The sequence below is a fragment of the Calliphora vicina genome, chromosome 4, assembly GCF_958450345.1.
Source record: "Calliphora vicina chromosome 4, idCalVici1.1, whole genome shotgun sequence".
Lineage (NCBI taxonomy): Eukaryota > Metazoa > Arthropoda > Insecta > Diptera > Calliphoridae > Calliphora > Calliphora vicina.
Genome location: NC_088783.1, coordinates 88,094,588 through 88,116,873, shown reverse-complemented (window position 1 = coordinate 88,116,873; position 22,286 = coordinate 88,094,588). Strand labels below are relative to the sequence as shown.

Sequence of the window (22,286 nt, the reverse complement as noted above, 5' to 3'; positions counted from 1 at the left end):
CCGAATATTGTAGTCGAAAGCGTAAAGGATAATGCCAATTCAGCGGAGGAATTGATTGTTGAATTGCCATCCAGTAACGTAAATGAATTGCCATCCAGTATTGAGAATGAATTGCCGACTGAGATCAAAGATGTTCAAGCAGTTGATGAGATGGGCAATGTATCAACTGACAGTCTTAAAGTGGAATATGATGTTAACTCGGAAGATAGCCTAAATTTTGAGGATGCGATTGAAGAGCATTGTGTTGAGAACCTGTCTTCCGAAAATGTTAGAGTCCGCCGCTCTGAACGAATAGCAGCAAAATCTGGTGAAGAATACAATTTTTGTGCAACTAGTTTTGTGTCAGGTGATCCTGTTACAGTCGAAGAAGCCTTGAAATCTAAAGAAGCTAAACAGTGGCGTGCAGCAATGGATGATGAAATGAATTCACTAGCCTTAAATAAGACGTGGACATTAGCTAATCCTTCTTCTGAAAGGAGGCCAATAAAATGCAAGTGGATATTCAAGACAAAGTATGATGCCAGTGGTAACAAAATCCGTCATAAAGCGAGACTTGTTGTACAAGGCTGTAGTCAACAAAAGGGCATTGATTATTATGAGACTTTTGCTCCAGTAGTTCGCTATTCATCAATAAGATTTCTAATTGCATTGTCTGTTAAATTTGGTTTACACGTCCATCAACTTGACGCAGTAACTGCATTTCTGAATGGGGATCTTGATCAGGATATTTGTATGGAACAACCTGATGGTTACAAGGATGGAAGTAACCGTGTTTGTCATTTGAAGAAGGCCCTATATGGATTGAAACAATCCAGCCGTGTTTGGAACACAACTCTAAATAGTATACTACTTGAATTTGGCCTAAAAAGAAGCGAAACCGATCAGTGTGTATACTTCAATACTGATAATGATAATATTTTATATGTGGCCATTTATGTGGATGACGTGTTAGTATTTTCCAACAATATCAACATGACGAACAAACTTAAGGATAAGCTGTCCAAACATTTTCGGATGAAAGATTTAGGAGAAGCTTCTTCAGTCCTGGGAATGAGAATTACGAAGTCCGGTGGTACGATGAAAATAGATCAATCCAAATATATTGAAGACGTGTTAAGAAGATTTTCAATGTATGACTGTAATCCAGTATGTTCACCAGTGGATGTAAACCAAAAGCTGTCTGTTGAAATGTGTCCGAAATCTGAGAAGGAGAAAGAGGAAATGAGAAATGTTCCTTATATGGAAGCTGTTGGTTGCTTACTATACGCAGCTCAAAATACAAGACCAGATATTTGCTATATCGTGAACATGCTCAGTCGTTTTAACAACAATCCAGGGAGGGCACATTGGTCGGCAGTAAAGCGTGTAATGAGGTACCTAAAGGGCACCATTGATAAAGGCCTAGTCTACAACAACAAATCCGAAGGACTTACTGGTTACTGTGATGCCGATTGGGCTGGAAGCATTGATGATAGACGCTCTACTACTGGTTATATCTTCACTATGCATGGCGCAGCAGTATCCTGGGGTTCTAAAAGACAACGTACGGTGGCACTCTCTTCAACTGAGGCTGAGTTTATGGCGATAGTATCAGCGATTCAAGAATGTATATGGCTTCGACGACTTGAACGGGATTTAGTTAAAAATCCTTCAGAATCAATGAATTTATATAGTGACAACAAAAGTGCTATTCAAATTGCACAGAACAACTCATATTCATCAAGAACAAAGCATGTTGACATCCGAATAAAGTTTATACGCGAGAAATTGGACAATGGAGAAGTCAGACTCGATTATTTGGATACTAGGAGAATGCTAGCTGACATCTTTACAAAAGGCGTTCCAGCTGATGTATATGGAAATTTTACAATCCAATTTGGACTTATATAATAATTTTTATTTTATGTTTTTGCAACTTTTGATTTATGTATATTTTTGATTGATTTCTATATTTTTGAATTGATTTATTTTAATATTGGTTAAGTGGAATGTTTATTCAGGAAAGGTGTTGTAAATAGAATAACCATTTGGTTTTAGCATCACTATTAAAGTAACGGTTGATAGGCAGGCCAATCATAGGGAGGGAAACGGATTATATAATACCCACACCGAATTTTGATAGAACATTTAGGATCAGAATACCGACAAGGGATGATTGGGCCGCGAACTCTGTCCTAAGAGATGACGTGATCTCAATCTATACTGATGGTTCAAAGACAGAAAGAGGCACGGGCTCGGGAATCTTCTCAGATGAGCTGGACCTTTTGATGTCTCTTCGATTACCCGATACCTGCACGGTTTTCCAGGCAGAGATTTATGCTATTGATACAGCCGCGAGAAGAATCCGGGAACTGAATCTCGAAAATTCGACCATACATATCTACTTGGACAGCCTGGCATCAATCAAGGCTCTTAACTCCAACGTGATTAGGTCGAAATGTCTTCTCAATTGTATCAAATCACTGGCACAACTGACACAACATCACGTGGAGTTGATATGGGTTCCAGGACATGCGGGCATCCGGGGAAATGAAGTATCTGATGAGTGCGCAACCAACGGGTCGTCCCTGGACGTATCTCTTGCGCAAAGGGATATTCACACTCCCTTGGTGACAGTATCAAAATTGATAGATAAATGGGCTTTGAGCGAGACGGAACTCAGGTGGTCAAATATCATCACTTGTAGAATATCCAGAATGCTCTGGCCCAATCTGACAGAGGATAGAACTAAGACTCTTTTGTCTCTTAGTAGGAATTCGATTAGACTTCTCACGGGTATAATTACTGGGCACTGCATGATTGGACATATGTCGGAACGTATGGGTTACCCACGTTATGGCTATTGTAGAAGTTGTTTAGATGAAGAGGAGGAGGAATCGGTACAGCACCTTCTATGTGAATGCCCAGCCTTACAAGAGCATAGACTACTACATCTTGGTAGAGCTCTTTTCCATGATCTGGACTGTCTCAGGGATGTGTCACTAGTGAATATGATTGGGTTTATTAGAAGTACCGGCTGGTTCCCATAGGGACCACAGAAATCACATAATAGACGAAACTAGGGAGGGAAACTATTCTCACTTTATGTGTGACATTTTCAGCATAAGGGAATAGTACTTCTAAGGGTACCACAATGGGCCGCAAGGCCTCCGAGTGAACTCGCTAACTTGCGAGCAACCCACCTAACCTAACCTAACGGTTGTTTCAGTATAATGTAGTAGCAAGTAAGATGAGGGAATAAATAAGATTTTTCAGTTCTTTTGTAACACTCAACATAGACACACGCGTTTTACTCTAACAACAAATAAAAACAAACTCAAACAAATAAATTACTCAAAAAAGTTACACATACGAGTGTTGTTTTTGTTTTCACATAGTTTTATTTACTAATACATTCTCACCATTTAGGTTTTTGACAACTGAGTTAGGTATTTGACAAGAGACTTTCCGGTTTATGTGTATTCTCTATGAATGAACCAAGAAACCAAAGTATACATATACGGGTATCTTGTGAGCTCAGAGAAATGTAAACAAATGAAATGTCTTGAAATTTTAACTATTAATTTTTAATAAAATAACGTTTTTTTTACACATTATTACTTAAAAACATAAAATTCTATATTTTTTTTAAACACTTTTAGCACACTTTCATTGTTAAAAAGTTTCTATTTTGCACAAATCAAGAGAAATAAGAACACCAGAAAACATCGATCACTCTCTTATCAATTTCGATAAAAATCTCAAACTGGTTGCCCAACATGCTACCCAAACCCGCCGACAAATCAGATATAATAGAATTTATTCTGCAGATGTCGAACGACTCTTAAATGAAAAACGAAAAGTTCAAAGAGAGTGGCAATTGCACAGATCCCCCCAACTCAAATCAAAGCTAAAAGATTGCACAAAAATACTTAAAAAGCTCTTGGAAATTCGAAAAATGGAATCTTTGAATAAATATCTAGAAAATCTGGACGCAACCTCGCAATCGGATTAATCACTATGGTGAGCTACAAAAAGTTTTAAAAGACCTGTCATATGTAAGCCGCTTGAGAAATTCAAGTGCTGGTTGGGCAAGAAATGATACTGAAAAAGGAAATCTGTTTGTTAATCATTTAAAGCAAGTATTTACCCCGAACACATCAAATGAAACTATTGAGTTGCCACCTGTTGTATCCCACTATGGAGCAGCCGTACCCCTACGTTTTGAGATTCGAGATATCGAAAAGCATATTGTTGATTTAAACTCCAAGAAAGCACCTGGTATTGACAAAATCAGTAAGAACAAAAAACGGCAATCAATACAATCATGATCTTATATTGGGATAATTTTATACCCTACACCACCATAGTGGGGAGGGTATTATGCGTTTGTGCAGATGTTTGTAACACCCAAAAATATTAGTCCAACACCCACCTTAAAGTATACCGATCGACTTAGCATCACTTTCTGAGTCGATTAAACGATGTCCGTCCGTCCGTATGGCTGGCTGGTCGGCTGGCTGGCTGTCCATGTAAACATTGTGCGCAGAGTACAGGTCGCAATTTTTAAGATATGTCGATCAAATTTGGTACATATTATTTTTTCGGCCCAAGGACCAAGCCTATTGAAACTGGCTAAAATCGGTCCATTATTTCACCTAGGCCCCATCCGAAATTGGACTTTATCGGTCATAAATGTTTAATTTATAAATGTATCTCCACAAATTGCGCTCCAAATAAGTTTTATATATACAAAATTCATGTCACCAAATTTTGTTACGATCGGTCCATAATTAGTCATAGCTCCCATATAGACCCGCTTCCGAAAATCACTTTAACGTGCATAAATCGCTTAAAAATGTTGGCATACTCACAAAATTCAACATAGTAAACTTTCATATAGACATAAATCACACGACCTAATTTTATGGTCATCGGTCCATAATTGGTCATAGCCCCCATATAAGGCCCACTTCCGAAAATCACTCAAAGATATATATTATCGAAATTTTAAAAGAAAAATGTTTTTGCTCTTTTACTTAGTGTAGGGTATTATATGGTCGGGCTTGACCGACCATACTTTCTTACTTGTTTAAACTAAAACAAACTTTAGTTTAAACAAGTATTTACATCAATATTTGTTAAAAGGAATTATAATTATTATTATTGAATCCAATGTGTAAAAATGTATTTTTTCCTTTATATCTTGAGTTCCAGTTGCAATAAAACTTTTTAAAGCCATTTTTTTAATAAAACATAAAAAATCTTAAAAATCGTTTTTTTTTCAAAATATTCATATCACATTCTCAAAATAAATTGTTGTATTCACTAGAATTTCAGATTCATTTGATCTAGAATAGTTTTAAATTTATCTGAAAAAGACAATAAATGTCATGTAGTGCATTTTAATCCAAAATTGACAATTTCTTTATATTTGACTACGCCTTTACCGCCCACCATTTGTTGAAATAAAGGAAAAAATATATTTTTCCACATTGGATTCAATGCAACAATAAGTACGCACAATTACATTCCATTAAATATTTTTATATATTCATAGGTTTATTTTTCTCAATTTTCACTCATAGTGCAAAATATGGTAAAAAATAGCCCAACTTCAAGAGGCCATAAAAATGAAATTCGAGCTAACTTTGCAAAACCCTTTGGCAGTTTTGTTAAGTTAATGGTGAACTTTCATTTCCCATCGGAGTTGTTGAGGCTTGAGGCGATGATACGAAATTTTTTGCACAGTGTTACCTGGGATGTACAGCTCCATCCCGGATAGCAATAAAAATAATTCTTTTTATTTTTAATGCTGTATTACGCCTTCAATATTATCCTCCAGAATGGAAGATTTCACTGGTTACCATGATACCTAAGCCGGGAAAAGATCAGACAAAAGTAGAATCATACAGACCAATCAGCCTATTGTCTAATATATCTAAGCTATTTGAGAAGATACTCATGAACAAGTTGTACCCGATGTTAGTTGAAAACAATTGTATTCCGAATCATCAATTTGGATTCATAGACTTGTAAATATTGTAAGAAAAGCGTTTGAGGAAAAGAAATATTGTTCCGCTCTCTTCATCGATATTTCTCAAGCATTTGATAAAGTATGGCATGACGGTTTAATATACAAATTGAGTCAAAATTTACCCGCAAACACACATAAGCTATTGGAAAGCTATTTAACTGGTCGAACATTTAAGGTTAAAGGTGACTTTTTAAGCACTCTGCAACTCATTGAAGCTGGAGTCCCCAGCTTCATGCCAACTAACAATCGTACTCATACATCAAAAGCTTATTTTAGATTGTAAACTTCTATTTTATAGCATGATCATAAAACCTATATGGCCCCATGTAAAAACATGAGATCACGAAAAATGTAGAAAAATATTTTTAAAAAACTTGAAATTCACCCAAACCCACTGGCCCGCAACTTATTAGATAACCGTGGCTTAACTTATATGAACTTATAATTAAGAAGGAGGGACAGAGCAGACCTAATCCAAAGTCTAGAAGGAAGAATGCCAATTTAATCAAAACAACCATGAATAAAAAAAATTCGTCCGGCACTGGCTGGACTAATTAAATAATAGTTATTAGATATAAAATTTTAACTACTTATTGTTAGTTCATTAAGTAATGCAGATACAATAAATAAATGAAAATGAAAAAATATATATAGAGTTATGTACTGTTGTCAAAGAGTCGGACTACTTGTTATACTTTGCTAGAAACATTAAATTTGATACAGTAAATGTTCCTAAATATGTGACAATCTACAAGTTATACTTTTAACGGTACTTTTGCGATTTTCTATAATAGTGGAACTAAACATGTTATTAAAATCTTAATAACAGGTCAAAAAACTAAAAAGTGGAATTATTGCCTTGTTATATAGTCGTGCTTGAGTGAGAATCAAAATTTCTGTAAATAAAAATAGAAACATTTAATTTTAAACTCAAATGCTTTAGAATTCACACAAACAAAATTTGCTCCCCAGCCAAATATACATACATTAAATCATTCCCACGACAGCCGGTTCTACGCACCGGAATGATCCGAGTTCACTCGGCCAAGGGCTGTCAATTCCTGCTTAAAGCAAAACCAAAATAAGTTTAAATAGGTAAGTATAAGTCATAAAGTCTTTAATCTAGGGTAGGTAAAGTAATTCAGAAGTTTAAGACGAAAATATGCGAAGGTATGAGCAAGCAATTCCATCAGCAAACAATCCTAACTTCAAAAGATCTCTCAAAAATCTGCCTAAAGATTCTAGGAATAAACACCTGGGGATTTCTAGAAGATCTCAAAAAGACAAATTTATTACATAAGGTAAAAGGAAACCCTCGCCTCGAAAATTATTTTTTTGATATGTCGTAGTGAAAATTGTTTTCCTCAAGTCAAAAGCTATCGAAAAATCGATGACACAATATTGACAAACGTTTATCCTTACAAATCTTCCCACTCTAATGCCCATAGCTATTACGTTTTAAAAAGGATATGTAAAAGATAAAAAATTTAGAGATTCAGATCTGTAACTTCAAACATTTTTAAATATCCCAAAGTACATAAACTTTGTGAGTCACAGCAGGAAAAAATAAATAACATTAGGAAAACTTACCGGAGAAAGAGGAACACCTAAATCGTTATCCACAAATTTATAGCGATCGAATAAATTGACTGTGTTGCGTTCTTCTGGCAATTCAAAGAATTGAAGATGCTGTTGAACTCCCAATATAAAATTCCATACATTTTCTTTTAATTGATTAGTGAGTGGCTGTTTCACATTTAGTGATTTACTTAAATATACCCATAATGCTGAAATGTAAATACGTAAAAAGTTGAATACAATAATGATTGTTTAGATTTGGGACACTTACTTTCCAATGTTATACCCTCCAAACCTTCTAACGCTATTTCATCCAAAATAACACGTTGCAAAGATCCTCTGTTGGAGATGTTCATCTTTAGTGTAATGTTATGAATAAATAACCATCAATTTGTTTCGAATCACAAAATACTTTAAATAGTGGTTCTATTGAATTGATTTACAAACAAATGCTTGTTTTTGTTTTCTCAAAAAATTCAATTCAATAATAAGCTGTCAGCTGTATATTAGGGTGGAGTTTAATCTTGTGACAGAAAGTTGACTTGTCGATTTAGTCAGTTGACCATTCGACTTTCTAATCAATGAAAAGTTAACTTTTCTTATATTTTTAACCGACTTTTTTGGAGTTATGTTCTTAATATAAATTCAACCATAAATAATATTAGTTGTCAAAAATTAATAAAAATTATTTGTTTGAAATTCAATAATTTAAATCGACTTTTTTTACAGACGACTTTTCCACCGTTTTTGGGATAACTTTATCGAAGTGTCGAATCGAACCAAGGTATATTCAATACATCTTGGTATCGAACAATGTAAAAAATTCAATGCTGCCAGCTTTATTGATAAGAAAATGTTTTTTTTTTTTAAAAAAACTCTGATATAAAAACTCTGATATAAATAAAGTAGGGTTCTATAAAACCTTAAAGTTTTAATCTGGCCACACACGGAATGATTTGTTCGCCTAATTTGTGATTGAAAATTTTCAATTACTTGAGATTTTGTGCGCGCACAGCCCCAACAAGTCGAACACGAACAAATCGCACTCACAAATCACCCGTGTGTGGCCAGCTTTAGACAAACCGTATATACTCAAATTGCAGGAACTTTTAGAACTGTTTGGTAATAAAAATGTCAAATTATAGGGGGGTCAGACGGCATGTATTGCTTGTGTATTGGGACATGTATTCGATACATATGGAATTCCATGTGTATGTCAAAATTCCCGTTATACATACGATTCATAATTTCCACGTTCAAACGTACATATGTAATTGCATGTGACATAACCTCTATTAGTTTATATGTTTGTTGTTTTTAACAATATATTTATTTAAAACATTTTTAAATAACAATAATTATATTTAATGCGATGAAACTTATTTTGTTATGATTTTTCTTTACTCTATTTTGTTTTGTTTTTTTATTTTGCACTCAAACAGTGTTGTATTTCAAAATACAACACTGTTATACACACAAAAATAGAACATGCTCTAATTTCAAAAATGTCACGAGTAATACACATGTATTTTACATACACAAAGTTTCATATGGATCACACGGTATGTATATGTTTACATGTGTAAAAATGTCCTAATACATGGCACAAAACACAAGCAATACATGCCGTCTGACCTCCCTTTTAGTAATGCAAATTTGTATACTATTTTATGAATTTTATTCTATTAAGCTACGTACACACGGTTGTCAGATTGTCAGGAACATGCTCAGAAAATGGTTAACACAACCATGAGAACTTATGTTGAAACATATGGGTGTTAACCAATTATTGAACATTTTCTGACAATTTTGTAAGAATATGACAACCGTGTGTACTTAGCTTAAGAAGCAAAAGTGATAATATTATTTAATATGTGGTAAAGTTGAAACTAGTCGATTTAAATAAAAAAAATCGACTTTCTAAAATTTGAAAAAGGTCGAAAAGTTGACTATTTCTTGAAAACTTATGAATTTTAAATATTTAAAGTTTTTATATACAACTGTAAATATCTACTATACTGGATTATAATTCTGGGTAATATTTGAAAGTGCTCGGAAATGCCTTTTATACTAATATATAATATGTCAGCATTATTTCACAAAAGTGTTATTTCGAAAATTATCCATGGCATTTAATTAGAACGATAAACATATACAATATAAATATATATCAAGTGGGACGAGCGCTGTTTAATTTTGATTCACTCGCGAAAATTTAATATAATTAAGCTCGATAGTGGCACACACTTGACATTAGAATATCACGTCACGTACACATCACTAGCTAAAAAGTTATGTAAAATGATTTTACTGAAATGTAACAAAAAAAATAAAATAACAAAACGGCAACACTAGTTTATTGTTTGTGTTCAAGATTTTGATGTTTTATTAAAATTAACAACAATGAATGATTTAAGTGATAAAGTTGTTATTGCGAAAAATTCTTTAATGTCGGCATTGGGCGACAATGGACAAAAATACTTGGCTAATATGAAGCTTTGGTTCCGACATAAATGGTCTAAGGAGCAATTCGACTATGAATCTCGGAAATTTTTAACGCCTGAAAAAATGCATTTACACAATCAATTTCTAATTGCGATACTTAATAAGATCGACGCATTTCAGATGCCACAAGAACCAAGTCCGACCAGTGGCGGCGGTATGTCAATGGGAATTTCTGGTACAACAATTGGCACGAACAGTAGTAGTGGCAGCCGTAAAGCTAAGCGAAAGAAAAGTTCTCGAATATCAAATGATAAAGTTACATTTGAGCCTTACGATTTCTTGGACTTTATTATGGAAGACACAATGAAGTTGATAAGACCGGCAATGGGAACCGAGGCAAATGTACAAATTCTACCAACGCAACGATATTGCGTCCAAGAATTATTCCTGCCAGATGCAGGCTTTATTTTAGGTCGGTTTCTCATTGGTGCGTGGGAATCTGGTTTAGTTAATGTGGAAGACAATGTCGCGGAATATGTTGCAATGGCTGTGCAAGTTTTACTAAAAAATCTGATCTCTGCAGTAATTATGAAAAAAGAACATTACAAAGTAACCGGGGAGGGATCTTTCTATTACGATGTTGGTGCTTCTCTAAAAGACCCTTCAGTGCGTAATACAGTTACACGACAAAAACAGGATGATGGACCTTTAGAACTAGATAAAGAAATTACATCACCAAATTTTATGCGCAGATCTAATGATGACGTTACTTTTTTGTCAGCTTGCGAAGAAGTGTAATTACATTTTATTAAAAAGTATTCTCGTATAAATGACAACTAAATATTTTGTTTTACAGATATCCCAAAGATACTAAGGAAATTACTCTTACAGATTGTCAAAGAGCATTTTCGGATCGCAATTTAATAGCCTCTCATTCTGTTTATGCAATAAATATGGAAAGATTGACACAGATGATGCATTGAAATACATATTTATTTAAAAATTTACAAATCATTTAAAGACAAATACTAATCTTAGTAATAAATAATTTTTATAACTTTGAAAATGTTGGTTTTTCTCCTTTAGTTAATTGGGCGGCAGCAGCAACTGCAAAGTCTTCAGATTGAAGGTACAATTTGTTCATTTCGCGCTAAAATAAAAATTTTCATTCATAAATATTTATGTCTTTGTTCATAACAAAAAACATACTCTGAACAACCAACGACACATTTTTTTATGTACTATATACTACATTTGAGAAACACTAGTTGTTCAGAGTATTTTTTTGGTGTTAAAATATAATTTAGCAGTAGCTAATTTATGTACTTACAATGTGATCCAAACCCAATTGATTAGGACGACTTTGTGAGTAAACAACATTTTGCTTAGTAGCCTGTACTGCAATTGGACTTTTTTCTGCGATGTTCTCAGCTAAGGCCAGGGCACCGTTCACTAAAGATTCTTTATCTGGGAAAACTTTACTGACTAATCCACAGTTGAAAGCCTCCGAACTTTCAAAACGACGTCCTGTGTAACATAATTCGCGGGCCAATGATTGGCTGCCAATAGCTTTGGGGAAACGTTGTAATGTCCCAACATCAGCTGCCATGCCAATTTCCACTTCTTTTACAGAGAAAAATGCGTCTTGTGTGCAGTAACGGATATCTGTTGCTGTAATCATGTCAATACCAGCTCCAATGCAGGCAGAGTGTATCGCTGATATGACGGGTTTAGGGCAATTTTCCATGGCACTCATTGAATCCTGGTACAATCGTATAAGACGCTCAAGATATATACCTTTCCGAGCAACATCATCCATTTCTGCGAGATCTTGACCTAATTTCAACATGTCAGTCAAATCGATGCCTAAAAGAAATTTTATCAGAAGAGTCAGTTTATTTTTTATATTACAGATAGAAATTTCAACATTTTTTATGTTGGTCAAAGCCTAATAAATGATACTTAGCAATCAGTAATCAACTTGGAATAGGAATATAGACAATCAATGCTCTGAAATAGTCATATAAAAAATTCCGAAAATTACACCTTTTGCAGACAAGGCGAAAAATTGTAATAGTGGAACCAAAATTATTGAGGTTCCACTATTTTCCACAGTCAGTTTTATAAATGTACTATGAAAATGTAGTTAATTAATTAAATAGAAAGTTGAACAAACCTGCTGTAAAATGTTTTCCAGATGCAGACAAAACAATCGATCTACAATCTGGGTTAGAACTTAAACTTTCAAAACAGTTTTTGATTTCGCTGTGTAAAAGATATAAAAATTAATTGTATGTGAATTTAATAAATTCCTCAACTATACTTACATCCACATCTCCTTGTTGAAAGCATTATAACGCTGTGGTCTATTCAATTCGACATGAAAAACAAATGGTTTTGGAGTTGTAACGGACAACGTCTTGTATGTTGGGGTATCGGTATTACTTTCAGGCAACATTTTGGCTGACATCATGCGTGTGGTTGTGCTTGCTGTAATTTATAATGTTCAATTTATTCTCAATATTGTTTTCATCAATACGATAAAGTAAATACTGAACTTTGAACCGGTACTATTTTAACAATGTCCGAGCTTATAATGGGTACAAAGTATGCTGTATGTAGTACATTCATATACAAATATATTTTTTTTGGAATACCAACTTACTCAATAAGTTACGATATGGAAATGCACTGGGCCCTTTTAAATTCCTTAAAAACATTTTATATATAATACAAGTATAAAAATTAAAATTAATTATTTATATCTTTATTCTTATATGTTGTGGAACGTATTGTAGCGTTGATATAAATATGAATCAATGGATCTACTACAGTTAAATACGACTTTTCAAGTAATTCCGAAATAAAACAATTGTCGTATAGGGTTCTATAAGTAGATCGTTCGAACAATCGACTTTTTGGTCGGAAAAAAGTCGAACACTCGATTAAGTTATCAAGAGTCGAATAATTGAAAAAAATTTAATAGTCGATAAAAATCGAATAATCGAAATAGTCGACCTTTGAGATTGTTAAAAAAATATTTAATTACAACAGAATACAAAAACCAAATATTCATACAATAACAAAAATAAAATAATAGCCTGCAGTTTGGTACACTTACATTTTTCTAGTATATGGTAAAAAAAATAAATGTGTATAAAATAATGCTCTTTCTACACAAAATTAAATTTTTTTCTATAAAAATTAAGGCCCATAATCATAGTCAAACACCAAAGTCGGTTCTTTTTAAAAACAACTTTAAAATAAAAACCTGCTTATTATTTTCCAAACTTTATGGTTTGCCACTTTTTTTTAATATTCTAACATAGCATTTACATGATGACTTTTACAACGTTGCTTTTTCGACGTCTCTTTTTGTTTGTTTGGCTAGTGGTGTACAAATAAACTCGATTTGTGTTATTTTCGTGTCTTTTTCAGATTTCTCTTTATACTAATTTTTTTCTTTTTGTTCCGTTTTATTATTTTCCTGATTGTGAAGTTCAACAAATAAGATTAACCAATTAAACAATAAAAATCAACCCTGGTTGCAGCCATATCGTATATATGTACAGTGAATGTCACTTAAAATCGTACACCATCGTACTAAAATTTTATTCATTAGTTTTAGAAAGTTGATGTTTTCGAAATATTTTAAAATGCTATTTTTATATTGTGTGTGCTATCAGAAAATATGATATAATTTTAATTGCCTTTATCTACAAATAAAAAAATTGGGTAACACTGTCAGTGCACAGAATATCAACGCTTCATTTAAAATCGTACAGGCACTAAAATATAGCAAAAGATACCCTACAAAGTATTAGGATATTTAAAATTTTTTTTAATTTTTAAAGTTTTAATTATAATTTAATATAACATAGCGTTTACACATGCAAGTAACAGTTCGAAAAACACAATTCATGCACACTTTTGCACTAACACAATCACACATGCAGCCACTTGCAGCTCACTGCCAAGGCGAATTTATACAAGGTGGAGTCAGTCAAACAGCTGATCATTTTTTTTTCGCTTTTTGGTTCTAACAACTGTCAAAGCTTGTTTTTATATTTAAATATCTACATATTCTAAGCTTATTAACAAAATATTTATTGTTTACATAAATAAGTAAAGCCCTCACTATTCAATTATATACACTATATTAAGTTTAAATACTTATTTGTTTAATTTTTCATTTTGGTTTTTTGATATTTGTTAAGACCAATCGCTGTTTTTGTAGAACTGACACCACCTTGTATGAATTAGCCTTGTTCACTGCCTAATGAATTTAGGTTCGACACTTTCATACAAGTGAAGACAAATAAAGTTGCCAATAAATATTTTTTAAAAAATTTACCAGAAGTTGGTAAAATAATAATTATATTTTTAACTTATTTTATGTATTTTTGTAAAAGAAAATAGTACAAATGGCCACTAATGCTTATCGTTATCGTAAAATAGCAATTTCATTAGTTTTAATAAATAAAATTGTTACTAATATCCAAGGTCTATTAATAAGTTCTGTGCAACTCTACAACAATTCAAAAACAAAAAGAAAAACAGGCATTTTGTTTAAGTAAAACTATACTGAACTTGTAAACATTACCAAAACAAACATACATAATATTGTTACGAAATTGTACTTGAATTCAAATATAACGATTTTAACGGCTGATTTAAAAGTAGCATAATGCGGGCATTGTTGAGTGGAAGCTTTCAGTTGATTTGATCGTAAGTTGGCAACGCTGTATTCGATTTCGAATATTCAGTTAAAGAACATTGTAGAAAGTACACCACAGATGGCGTATGTATTAGAAACCTCTAGACAGTTAAAGAGCTTTCTAGATGGTAATGCCGTGTTATAAATAGTGGCAGAGGTTGCAGTCGTGAGTTGAGTTTATCAGAGACGCTTTTCGAATAAACATCATCTGAGTGCCTTAAAGTGTGTTGTGTTTTTCAAGTAAATTCGTGTACATTATAAATTGTGTCTGTAATTCTGAGAATTTATAAACCTGTATAAAAAACATTGAGTGGCTATTTAATTCTGTGGTTGTTGTACATTTTAAATAAATAAAGAGTTGTTACAATTTGTAAACTACTAAACGGCTTTTATTTTCAATCAAAAGTATCCGGTTTATTTAAAGGAAATAAACCAAACGTTTTGAAAAGGTTAAAACGTAACAATATGTATAATTTTATTTTCAACAACATACATTTATTTTTTTAGATATATGAAATTCAAGAACTTTTGATGATAAATAAATAATAAAAAACTATAAAACTTTTTTTGCACGCAGAGCAGTAACGCATTTTTATTAATTTTTTTATGATTTTAATTTATTTTTTCCGTTTTCAATTTTGTCACGACACGTTACAAAAGGAAACAAATTTGAAAAAAAAACAATGGCGCTCTAAAAATGTAAACAAATTTTGACAAACACAGTATGTAAACACAAAGGGACAACTAATTATCAGCTGTTTAGTTGCACAGGCCTTATTAATAGATCTTGCTAATATCTATAAAAGTTATTAACCTAACATTTTCCCCAGAAATTTTTGTATTTGAATATCATGGTAACAATTTATTGTTATTAATACAAATAATAAAATATGGTTTCAAGCCGCAAATGGACTTAAAAATAACAAATGCTGATACATATATAAAAGGTTTATTTATCAAATTAGCTGTAATTTTCTTATATTTGTGGCATTTTGAAGACATCATTCTCCTTCACTAACATATACAAAATGAACTTCTACTTGCATGTGTAAACGCTCTTCCAACTTGTAGACATTTCGATGTATTATCGACATTTTCGATAATAATACGTATTCTCAACTTTCATCAACCTACTTGCATGTGTAAACGCAGCGTAAGTGTACGAATTTAAGTGAAATATGAATTTTGTGATGTTCTTTAATTTTCATCAATATTTTTTTAAGGATTTGAGGTTTTGATAACTTTTTTGTTGAAATACATATTTTTTGTTCCAATTAATAAAATGACTTTTAATTTTTTATATAATCACCTATTATTGCCTGTATAATTTCATAGGCGCATATTCAGAAATCATAACTAAAGTCGGAACTAGTAAAACAGAAATTAAAAAATAGTTCATAGATATGCATTAAACACATTCAAGACAGCAGGCTACACGACTACACGAACACAAATTCTGCTGGTTACAGTTGTAGTCGTGTGGCAGCTACTGAATTATTTTAAAGACGACAGCTACAAAGAAAACAGCTGATTTATAATTCAGTGGTGCCACTTTAATAAAAAATAACCGTACAAAATTCCAAAGTAATTAAGATTGAAACAATTATTTTGAGTAAAAATATATATATGGTTATAATTAATTATGTACCTGTTATTAATTTATTTCAATATGGTTATCAGAAACTTCTCTTAATTAAGTAAAAAAATATATTTTTTTAAGCACTAATTTGATTTACATTTGTTTATTATATTAGCAACACTATTTCTGTTTTGTAGTTGACAAAAATAGAAATTAGCCTAATTCGGCTACATCGGCATGAGTAGTCGCAAGGCGAATTTATACAAGGTGGAGTCAGTCAAACAGCTGATAATTTTTTTTTGTCGCTTTTTGGTTTTAACAGTTGTCAAAGCTTGTTTTTTTTATATTTAAATATCTACATATTCTAATCGTATTAACAAAATATTTATTTTTTACATAAATAAGTAAAGCCCTCACTATACAATTATCTACACTACATTAAGTTTTAATACATATTTGTTTATTTTTTCATTTTTGTTTTTTGACATTTGTTAAGACCAATTGTTGTATTTGTAGAACTGATAGCACCTTGTATAAATTCGCCTTGAGTAGTCGTGTGGCCGTGTAGCTGTGCTGACGTTAAAATAATCTCCATATAAACGTGTGCATTTTATTTTTGACAGATTGAAGTTGGTAGCCTGCTGTCTTGAATGTGTTTAATGCAATAGTTGTAGATCTTATTCACAATTCATAGCTATCTTTGTTACTACTGACATGTAGAGAAAACAAAATGTCGATAATATTTTGATCGATATATACTGTAATTAATTAAAAGGCTTACAAAGCTATTAAAAAAGCAATTTTTGTTCTCTAAGAAGTACATACAAAATTTATAGTTATAGTTTGTATGTAAATCAATTAAAATAAGGGCATGTAAAATTAAATTTTTCAATAGAACGTTGTTGACAAAAAAAAACACATCTCTATTTATTTTATTTTTGTATGGATGTATTAAAATTAAATCAGTGATGTTCACCCCATACAACATGTTGAAATATTCAATTAAAACTTGTATTCAAATACTTTGTAAATTATACATCTTGTAGTCTTTGAAATGATTTGTATTTTAATTCAAAAGAAAATAATTTTTTCTTGTCACTTGATTAAAAACCATTTTATTGATTTTAACAATAAATCTGTTTTTTCCATATTTTACCCTAACAAATATCTGTATTTTATCTGGTTATGGGCCCAGACATGGCTGAAGAAATGTTTTCTATAAATTTGTTTGAGGGTCGGAATTTTTATAATTGGAGATTCAGATTGGAAGCAGTTCTAGATGAGCATGGACTATTAAATTTAATAAAACAAGACGTAGAAGAATTGGTAGCTCAAGAATCCAATGCTACTAAGGTGGAAGAGCTTAAGAAAGGCGACAGGAAGGCTAAATCCATAATTATCAGAAGAATAGCTGATTCTCATTTAGAATATGTTAAGGACTGCAATAGTTCTTATGAAGTTTTGCAGGCACTTATAAATGTGTTTGCAAAGAAAAGCATTTCAAATCAATTATTCGTAAGAAAGAAGCTAATGACAATGAAATGTGAAGAATCTGAAAGCTTGAACGAATTTTTCTTAAAATTTGACGGATTGGTAAGGCAATTAATATCGTCTGGTGCAAAAATGGAAAAACTTGACATAATTTGTCATTTGCTTATCACACTACCGGAAAAATATAATAACGTTGTTACTGCTATTGAAACCTTAAACCCAAATGATCTTGAATTGGATTTCGTCAAAAATCGATTGCTGGAAGAAGAACGTAAGCGTGAAGTTCTAAATAAAATTGATTCAAGTGAAAATGTGGCAATGAAAGCAACCTTCAAATTCAAATGCCATTATTGTGGAAAAGTTGGTCACAAAAAGAAAAACTGTTTCAAGTGGAAAAAGGATCAATCCGGTAAGAATATGAATTTTACAGATTCTGAAGTAACTTTTATTGCGGATGGAGATTGCTTTGGTGTTGAATCTACTACACGAATGAAATGGATTATAGATTCAGGGGCAAGCGATCACATGTCAAATAATGAACATTGCTTTGATGATTTACAAGTACTTAAAAATCCAGTGATTATTGGTGTTGCCAAGGATGGTGTTTCTATTCAAGCTAATAAAATCGGAACAGTTCGTGGTATCATAAACATAAAAGGAAAGACTTTAAGAATTGCAATTAAAAACGTATTATTTTGCAAAGATTTAAAATGCAATTTATTTTCTGTTCGTCGAATTGAAGATGAAGGTATGAAGGTCGTGTTTCAAAACAAAAATGCAAAAATATATAAAGGCGAATCTCTGTTGCTTGAAGCTGAAAGGAAAAACAAACTCTATGAATTCAATATGGAATACCAAAGTGCATCTGTGAACAATACCTTGTTTGTCTATTCTACAGTTAGACAAACAAGGTATTGTTGGTTTGTGGCATCATCGTCTAGGTCACCTGAATTTTTCTGACATGAAGAAGCTAAATAAAATTGTGGATGGTATGGATGGCCTTGTAGGTGAAAAGTCATTTTGTGAATCATGTGTTTTCGGAAAACAAACGCGAAAACCTTTTAAAGTAAATACCAAAATAAAAACTTCGAGAATTTTGCAACTAATACATAGTGATGTGTGTGGTCCGATGGACACTACTTCTTGGGATGGTAAAAGGTACATAGTAACTTTTATAGATGATTTCTCTCATTTTACTTCAGTTTACATGATGTCGAAGAAATCAGAGGTCTTCAATTGTTTTAAAACTTTCAAGTCTATGGTCGAAAATTTACATAATAGTAAAATTGCTGCTTTAAGATGTGACAATGGCGGCGAGTACTCATCTGTTGAATTTAAAGAATTTTGTAAAACGTCTGGAATTTCTATTCAATATACGAATGCTTATACCCCTGAACAAAATGGAACATCTGAAAGAATGAATCGTACATTGATTGAGAAGGCAAGATCGATACTTTTTAATTGTGGTTTAGAAAAGAGTTTATGGACGGAAGCTGTTTACTGTTCAAATTACTTGACAAATAGAAGTCCTACAACTGCTATTTCCTGCAATAAAACTCCCGCAGAAATTTGGTTTGGTATTAAGTCCAACTTATCTAATTTACGAATTTTTGGCTGTGTAGCATATTCTCATATTCCAAAAATAAAACGGAAGAAATTGGATATGAAATCTGATAAATTAATAATGGTTGGATATAGCGGCAATGGATATAGATTATGGAGTCCTATTAAACGCAAAATTATTTTGTCAAGAGATGTTGTTTTTATACCCTTCAGCTTCGTGAGAAGGGTATATATAAGTTTGTCATTCCGTTTGTAATTTCTACATTTTTCATTTCCGACCCTATAAAGTATATATATTCTGGATCCTTATAGATAGCGGAGTCGATTAAGCCATGTCCGTCTGTCTGTCTGTCTGTCTGTCTGTCTGTCTGTCCGTCTGTCTGTCTGTCTGTCTGTTGAAATCAATTTTCTGAAGGCCCCAGATATCTCCGGGATCCAAATCTTCAACAATTCTGTCAGACATACTTTCGAGAATTTTGCTATTTAAAATCAGCAAAATCCGTCCATAAATAACGGAGATATGAGCAAAAATCCGAGACAACCTCTGAAAATTTCATCAAAAAACACAATGTATAGCATGCTTTGACAAAAAAACAACAAAACGTATGCTGGGGTGTGCAAGCTTTGTGTATTTGGTTTTTTTTTTGTTTTTTGTTTCTTTTGGCGTTGTTGTTGTTTTTTATACAACTAAACGTTTGTTTAGTTGTGTGTTGGTTTTTTTGACAAAAAAAGCAACAAAACGTATGTTTTTGGATGTGCATGCTTTGCGTATTTTGTTTTTTTTTGTGTTTTGTTTCTTTTGGCGTTGTTGTTGTTTTTTATACAACTAAACGTTTGTTTGGTTGTGTGTTGGTTTTTTTGACAAAAAATCAACAAATCGTATGTTTGAATGTGCATGCTTTGCGTATTTTGTTTCTTTTGGCGTTGTTGTTGTTTTTTATACAATTAAACGTATGTTTGGATGTGTGTTGGTTTCATTGCCTTGCGTATTTTGTTCTTTCTTTTGGTGTTTTGTTTCGTTTGGCGTTGTTGTTGTTTTTTGTGTTCTTGATAAATTTAGGATGCTGTACGCTGAAAGTGGGCAATGTACATACATATATACTAATTATAAAAAATAATAATGCATCCACAACAAAGGTGAAGGGTATATAAGATTCGGCATAGCCGAATATAGCACTCTTACTTGTTAATGAAAATGTTTTTGCAAATACTGGCTCAATAAACAAAAATATTTCAAAATGTATTGAAATTGAATCGTCGCCAAATAATATTCAAAATACAGTTAGAGTTACACAATATGATAGTTCTGAAGACAGCGAAGGTGACGAACAATTCGTAGAAGCAATAAGCCAACAAGAAAATCAGAGTGAAACTAACATTGAAAGAAGTGAAGAAGTTGTTGATGAAATAATTGTAGATGATTCAGATACTGTTGATGAAATAATAATAGAAGACTCCGAGGTAGATCAACAGGAACCACAGTTACGTAGAAGTTCAAGAATTAGGAAACCAAAAATAAATAATTATATTGCTTTAGCTTTAAATGCTGAACAATGTGTTTCTGACACTCTGACACCACTAACATATGAGGATATACGAAATTGTCATAATTCTAGTGAATGGTACGGAGCTGTTAAAAACGAATTAGAATCATTAGAGAAAAATAAGACATGGAATTTAGTTGAACGTCCGGATGGAAAAAGTATTGTCGACAGTAAATGGGTATTCAAGCGAAAATTAGACAGTAATGGCAATCCTGGCGAATACAAAGCACGAGTTGTAGCAAAAGGGTTTACACAACGTCAAGGTTTTGATTTTCAAGAAACATATTCTCCTGTTGCACGAATTGGAACTTTTCGTATATTACTTGCTGTTGCCAATAAGTTGAAATATCATATTCACAAAATGGATGTTAAGACAGCGTTTCTTAATGGATATCTCCGTGAAGAAATATATATGAAACTCCCTAAAGGACTTAAATGTGATTCAAATTTGGTATGTAAATTAAATCGTTCTTTATACGGATTAAAGCAGGCTCCTCGAATGTGGAACGAGAGATTTAATAATTATATTATGAAATTAAAATTTGTGCGGTCCAAAAATGATTATTGCCTGTACATGCGTAATATTAACAATAATACAGTATATTTATTACTATATGTAGATGACCTATTACTAGTTGGAAACAACTTAAAAGAAATTGAAATTGTTAAATCATTACTAAAGAAAGAATTTGAAATGAAAGATTTGGGAAATATTGATGTATATTTGGGAGTAAAAGTAATACGAAATTTTGAAAAGTCTGAAATTAAAATCAATCAAAAATCATTTATACTAAATTTACTTAAGCGTTTTGGAATGGAAAATTGTAATGGTACCGATACTCCAATGGAACCAAAATTGTGTTTATCTAAAGATTCTAAAGATAATCTTACGAAAGAACCATACAAGGAATTAATCGGATGTTTAATGTATTTAATGCTAACTTCAAGGCCTGACCTCAGCGTTAGTGTAAATTACTTAAGTCGTTTTCAAAATTGTGCTACAGATTGTCATTGGAATCATTTAAAAAGAGTTCTTAGATATCTGAAAAATACATCTAATATGGAACTTTTATACGATGGAAAAACAGATGAAATATTATTTGGTTATTCAGATGCAGATTGGGGAAATGATGTGGACGATAGAAAATCTATAAGTGGTTACTTAATTAAAGTATATGGCTGTTCTGTTTCTTGGCTTACTAAGAAGCAACCTACTGTTTCCCTATCATCCACTGAAGCGGAATATATAGCTCTCTGTGTTACAGCATGTGAAATTATTTCAATCAAGAAATTACTGCAAGATTTCAATATTATAATAAATCGCCTGTTAGAATTTTTGAGGATAATATGTCA

General features: G+C 32.2%; 3 protein-coding genes across 3 annotated transcripts in view; 1 reads left to right on the top strand and 2 right to left on the bottom strand.

Moving 5' to 3' along the window:
• LOC135958884 (general transcription factor 3C polypeptide 1) overlaps positions 1 to 8,020 on the bottom strand; it is a 149,244-nt gene extending 141,224 nt beyond the window's left edge. The window contains exons 1-2 of the mRNA XM_065509822.1: positions 7,866 to 8,020; positions 7,607 to 7,803 (exon numbers count right to left, since the gene is read on the bottom strand). Of these exons, the coding sequence (XP_065365894.1) occupies positions 7,607 to 7,803; positions 7,866 to 7,950 (282 nt within the window). The 5' untranslated portion in view covers positions 7,951 to 8,020. The remainder of the gene's footprint in view (positions 1 to 7,606; positions 7,804 to 7,865) is intronic.
• Positions 8,021 to 9,940: 1,920 nt separating this feature from the next.
• LOC135956635 (transcriptional adapter 1-like) lies at positions 9,941 to 11,105 on the top strand. Its single transcript, XM_065507182.1, has 2 exons — positions 9,941 to 10,833; positions 10,896 to 11,105. The coding sequence occupies exons 1-2, from the start codon at positions 9,998 to 10,000 to the stop codon at positions 11,020 to 11,022; spliced, it is 963 nt and encodes a 320-aa protein (XP_065363254.1). The 5' UTR covers positions 9,941 to 9,997; the 3' UTR covers positions 11,023 to 11,105.
• On the bottom strand, positions 11,015 to 12,860 carry LOC135956636 (delta(3,5)-Delta(2,4)-dienoyl-CoA isomerase, mitochondrial). Its single transcript, XM_065507183.1, has 5 exons — positions 12,705 to 12,860; positions 12,367 to 12,529; positions 12,216 to 12,304; positions 11,370 to 11,905; positions 11,015 to 11,189 (listed from the first exon to the last, which is right to left on the bottom strand). The coding sequence occupies exons 1-5, from the start codon at positions 12,757 to 12,759 to the stop codon at positions 11,091 to 11,093; spliced, it is 942 nt and encodes a 313-aa protein (XP_065363255.1). The 5' UTR covers positions 12,760 to 12,860; the 3' UTR covers positions 11,015 to 11,090.
• Between the last annotated feature and the right edge of the window lie 9,426 nt (positions 12,861 to 22,286).

Coding starts and splice junctions, on each gene's coding strand:
- LOC135956635 (XM_065507182.1), top strand. CDS start 9,998: ATGAATGATTTAAGTGATAAAGTTGTTATTGCGAAAAATTCTTTAATG. Junction 10,834..10,895: donor TTGTCAGCTTGCGAAGAAGT/GTAATTACATTT, acceptor TTTGTTTTACAG/ATATCCCAAAGATACTAAGG.
- LOC135956636 (XM_065507183.1), bottom strand. CDS start 12,759: ATGTTTTTAAGGAATTTAAAAGGGCCCAGTGCATTTCCATATCGTAAC. Junction 12,530..12,704: donor TCCATATCGTAACTTATTGA/GTAAGTTGGTAT, acceptor TATAAATTACAG/CAAGCACAACCACACGCATG. Junction 12,305..12,366: donor TTCAACAAGGAGATGTGGAT/GTAAGTATAGTT, acceptor TCTTTTACACAG/CGAAATCAAAAACTGTTTTG.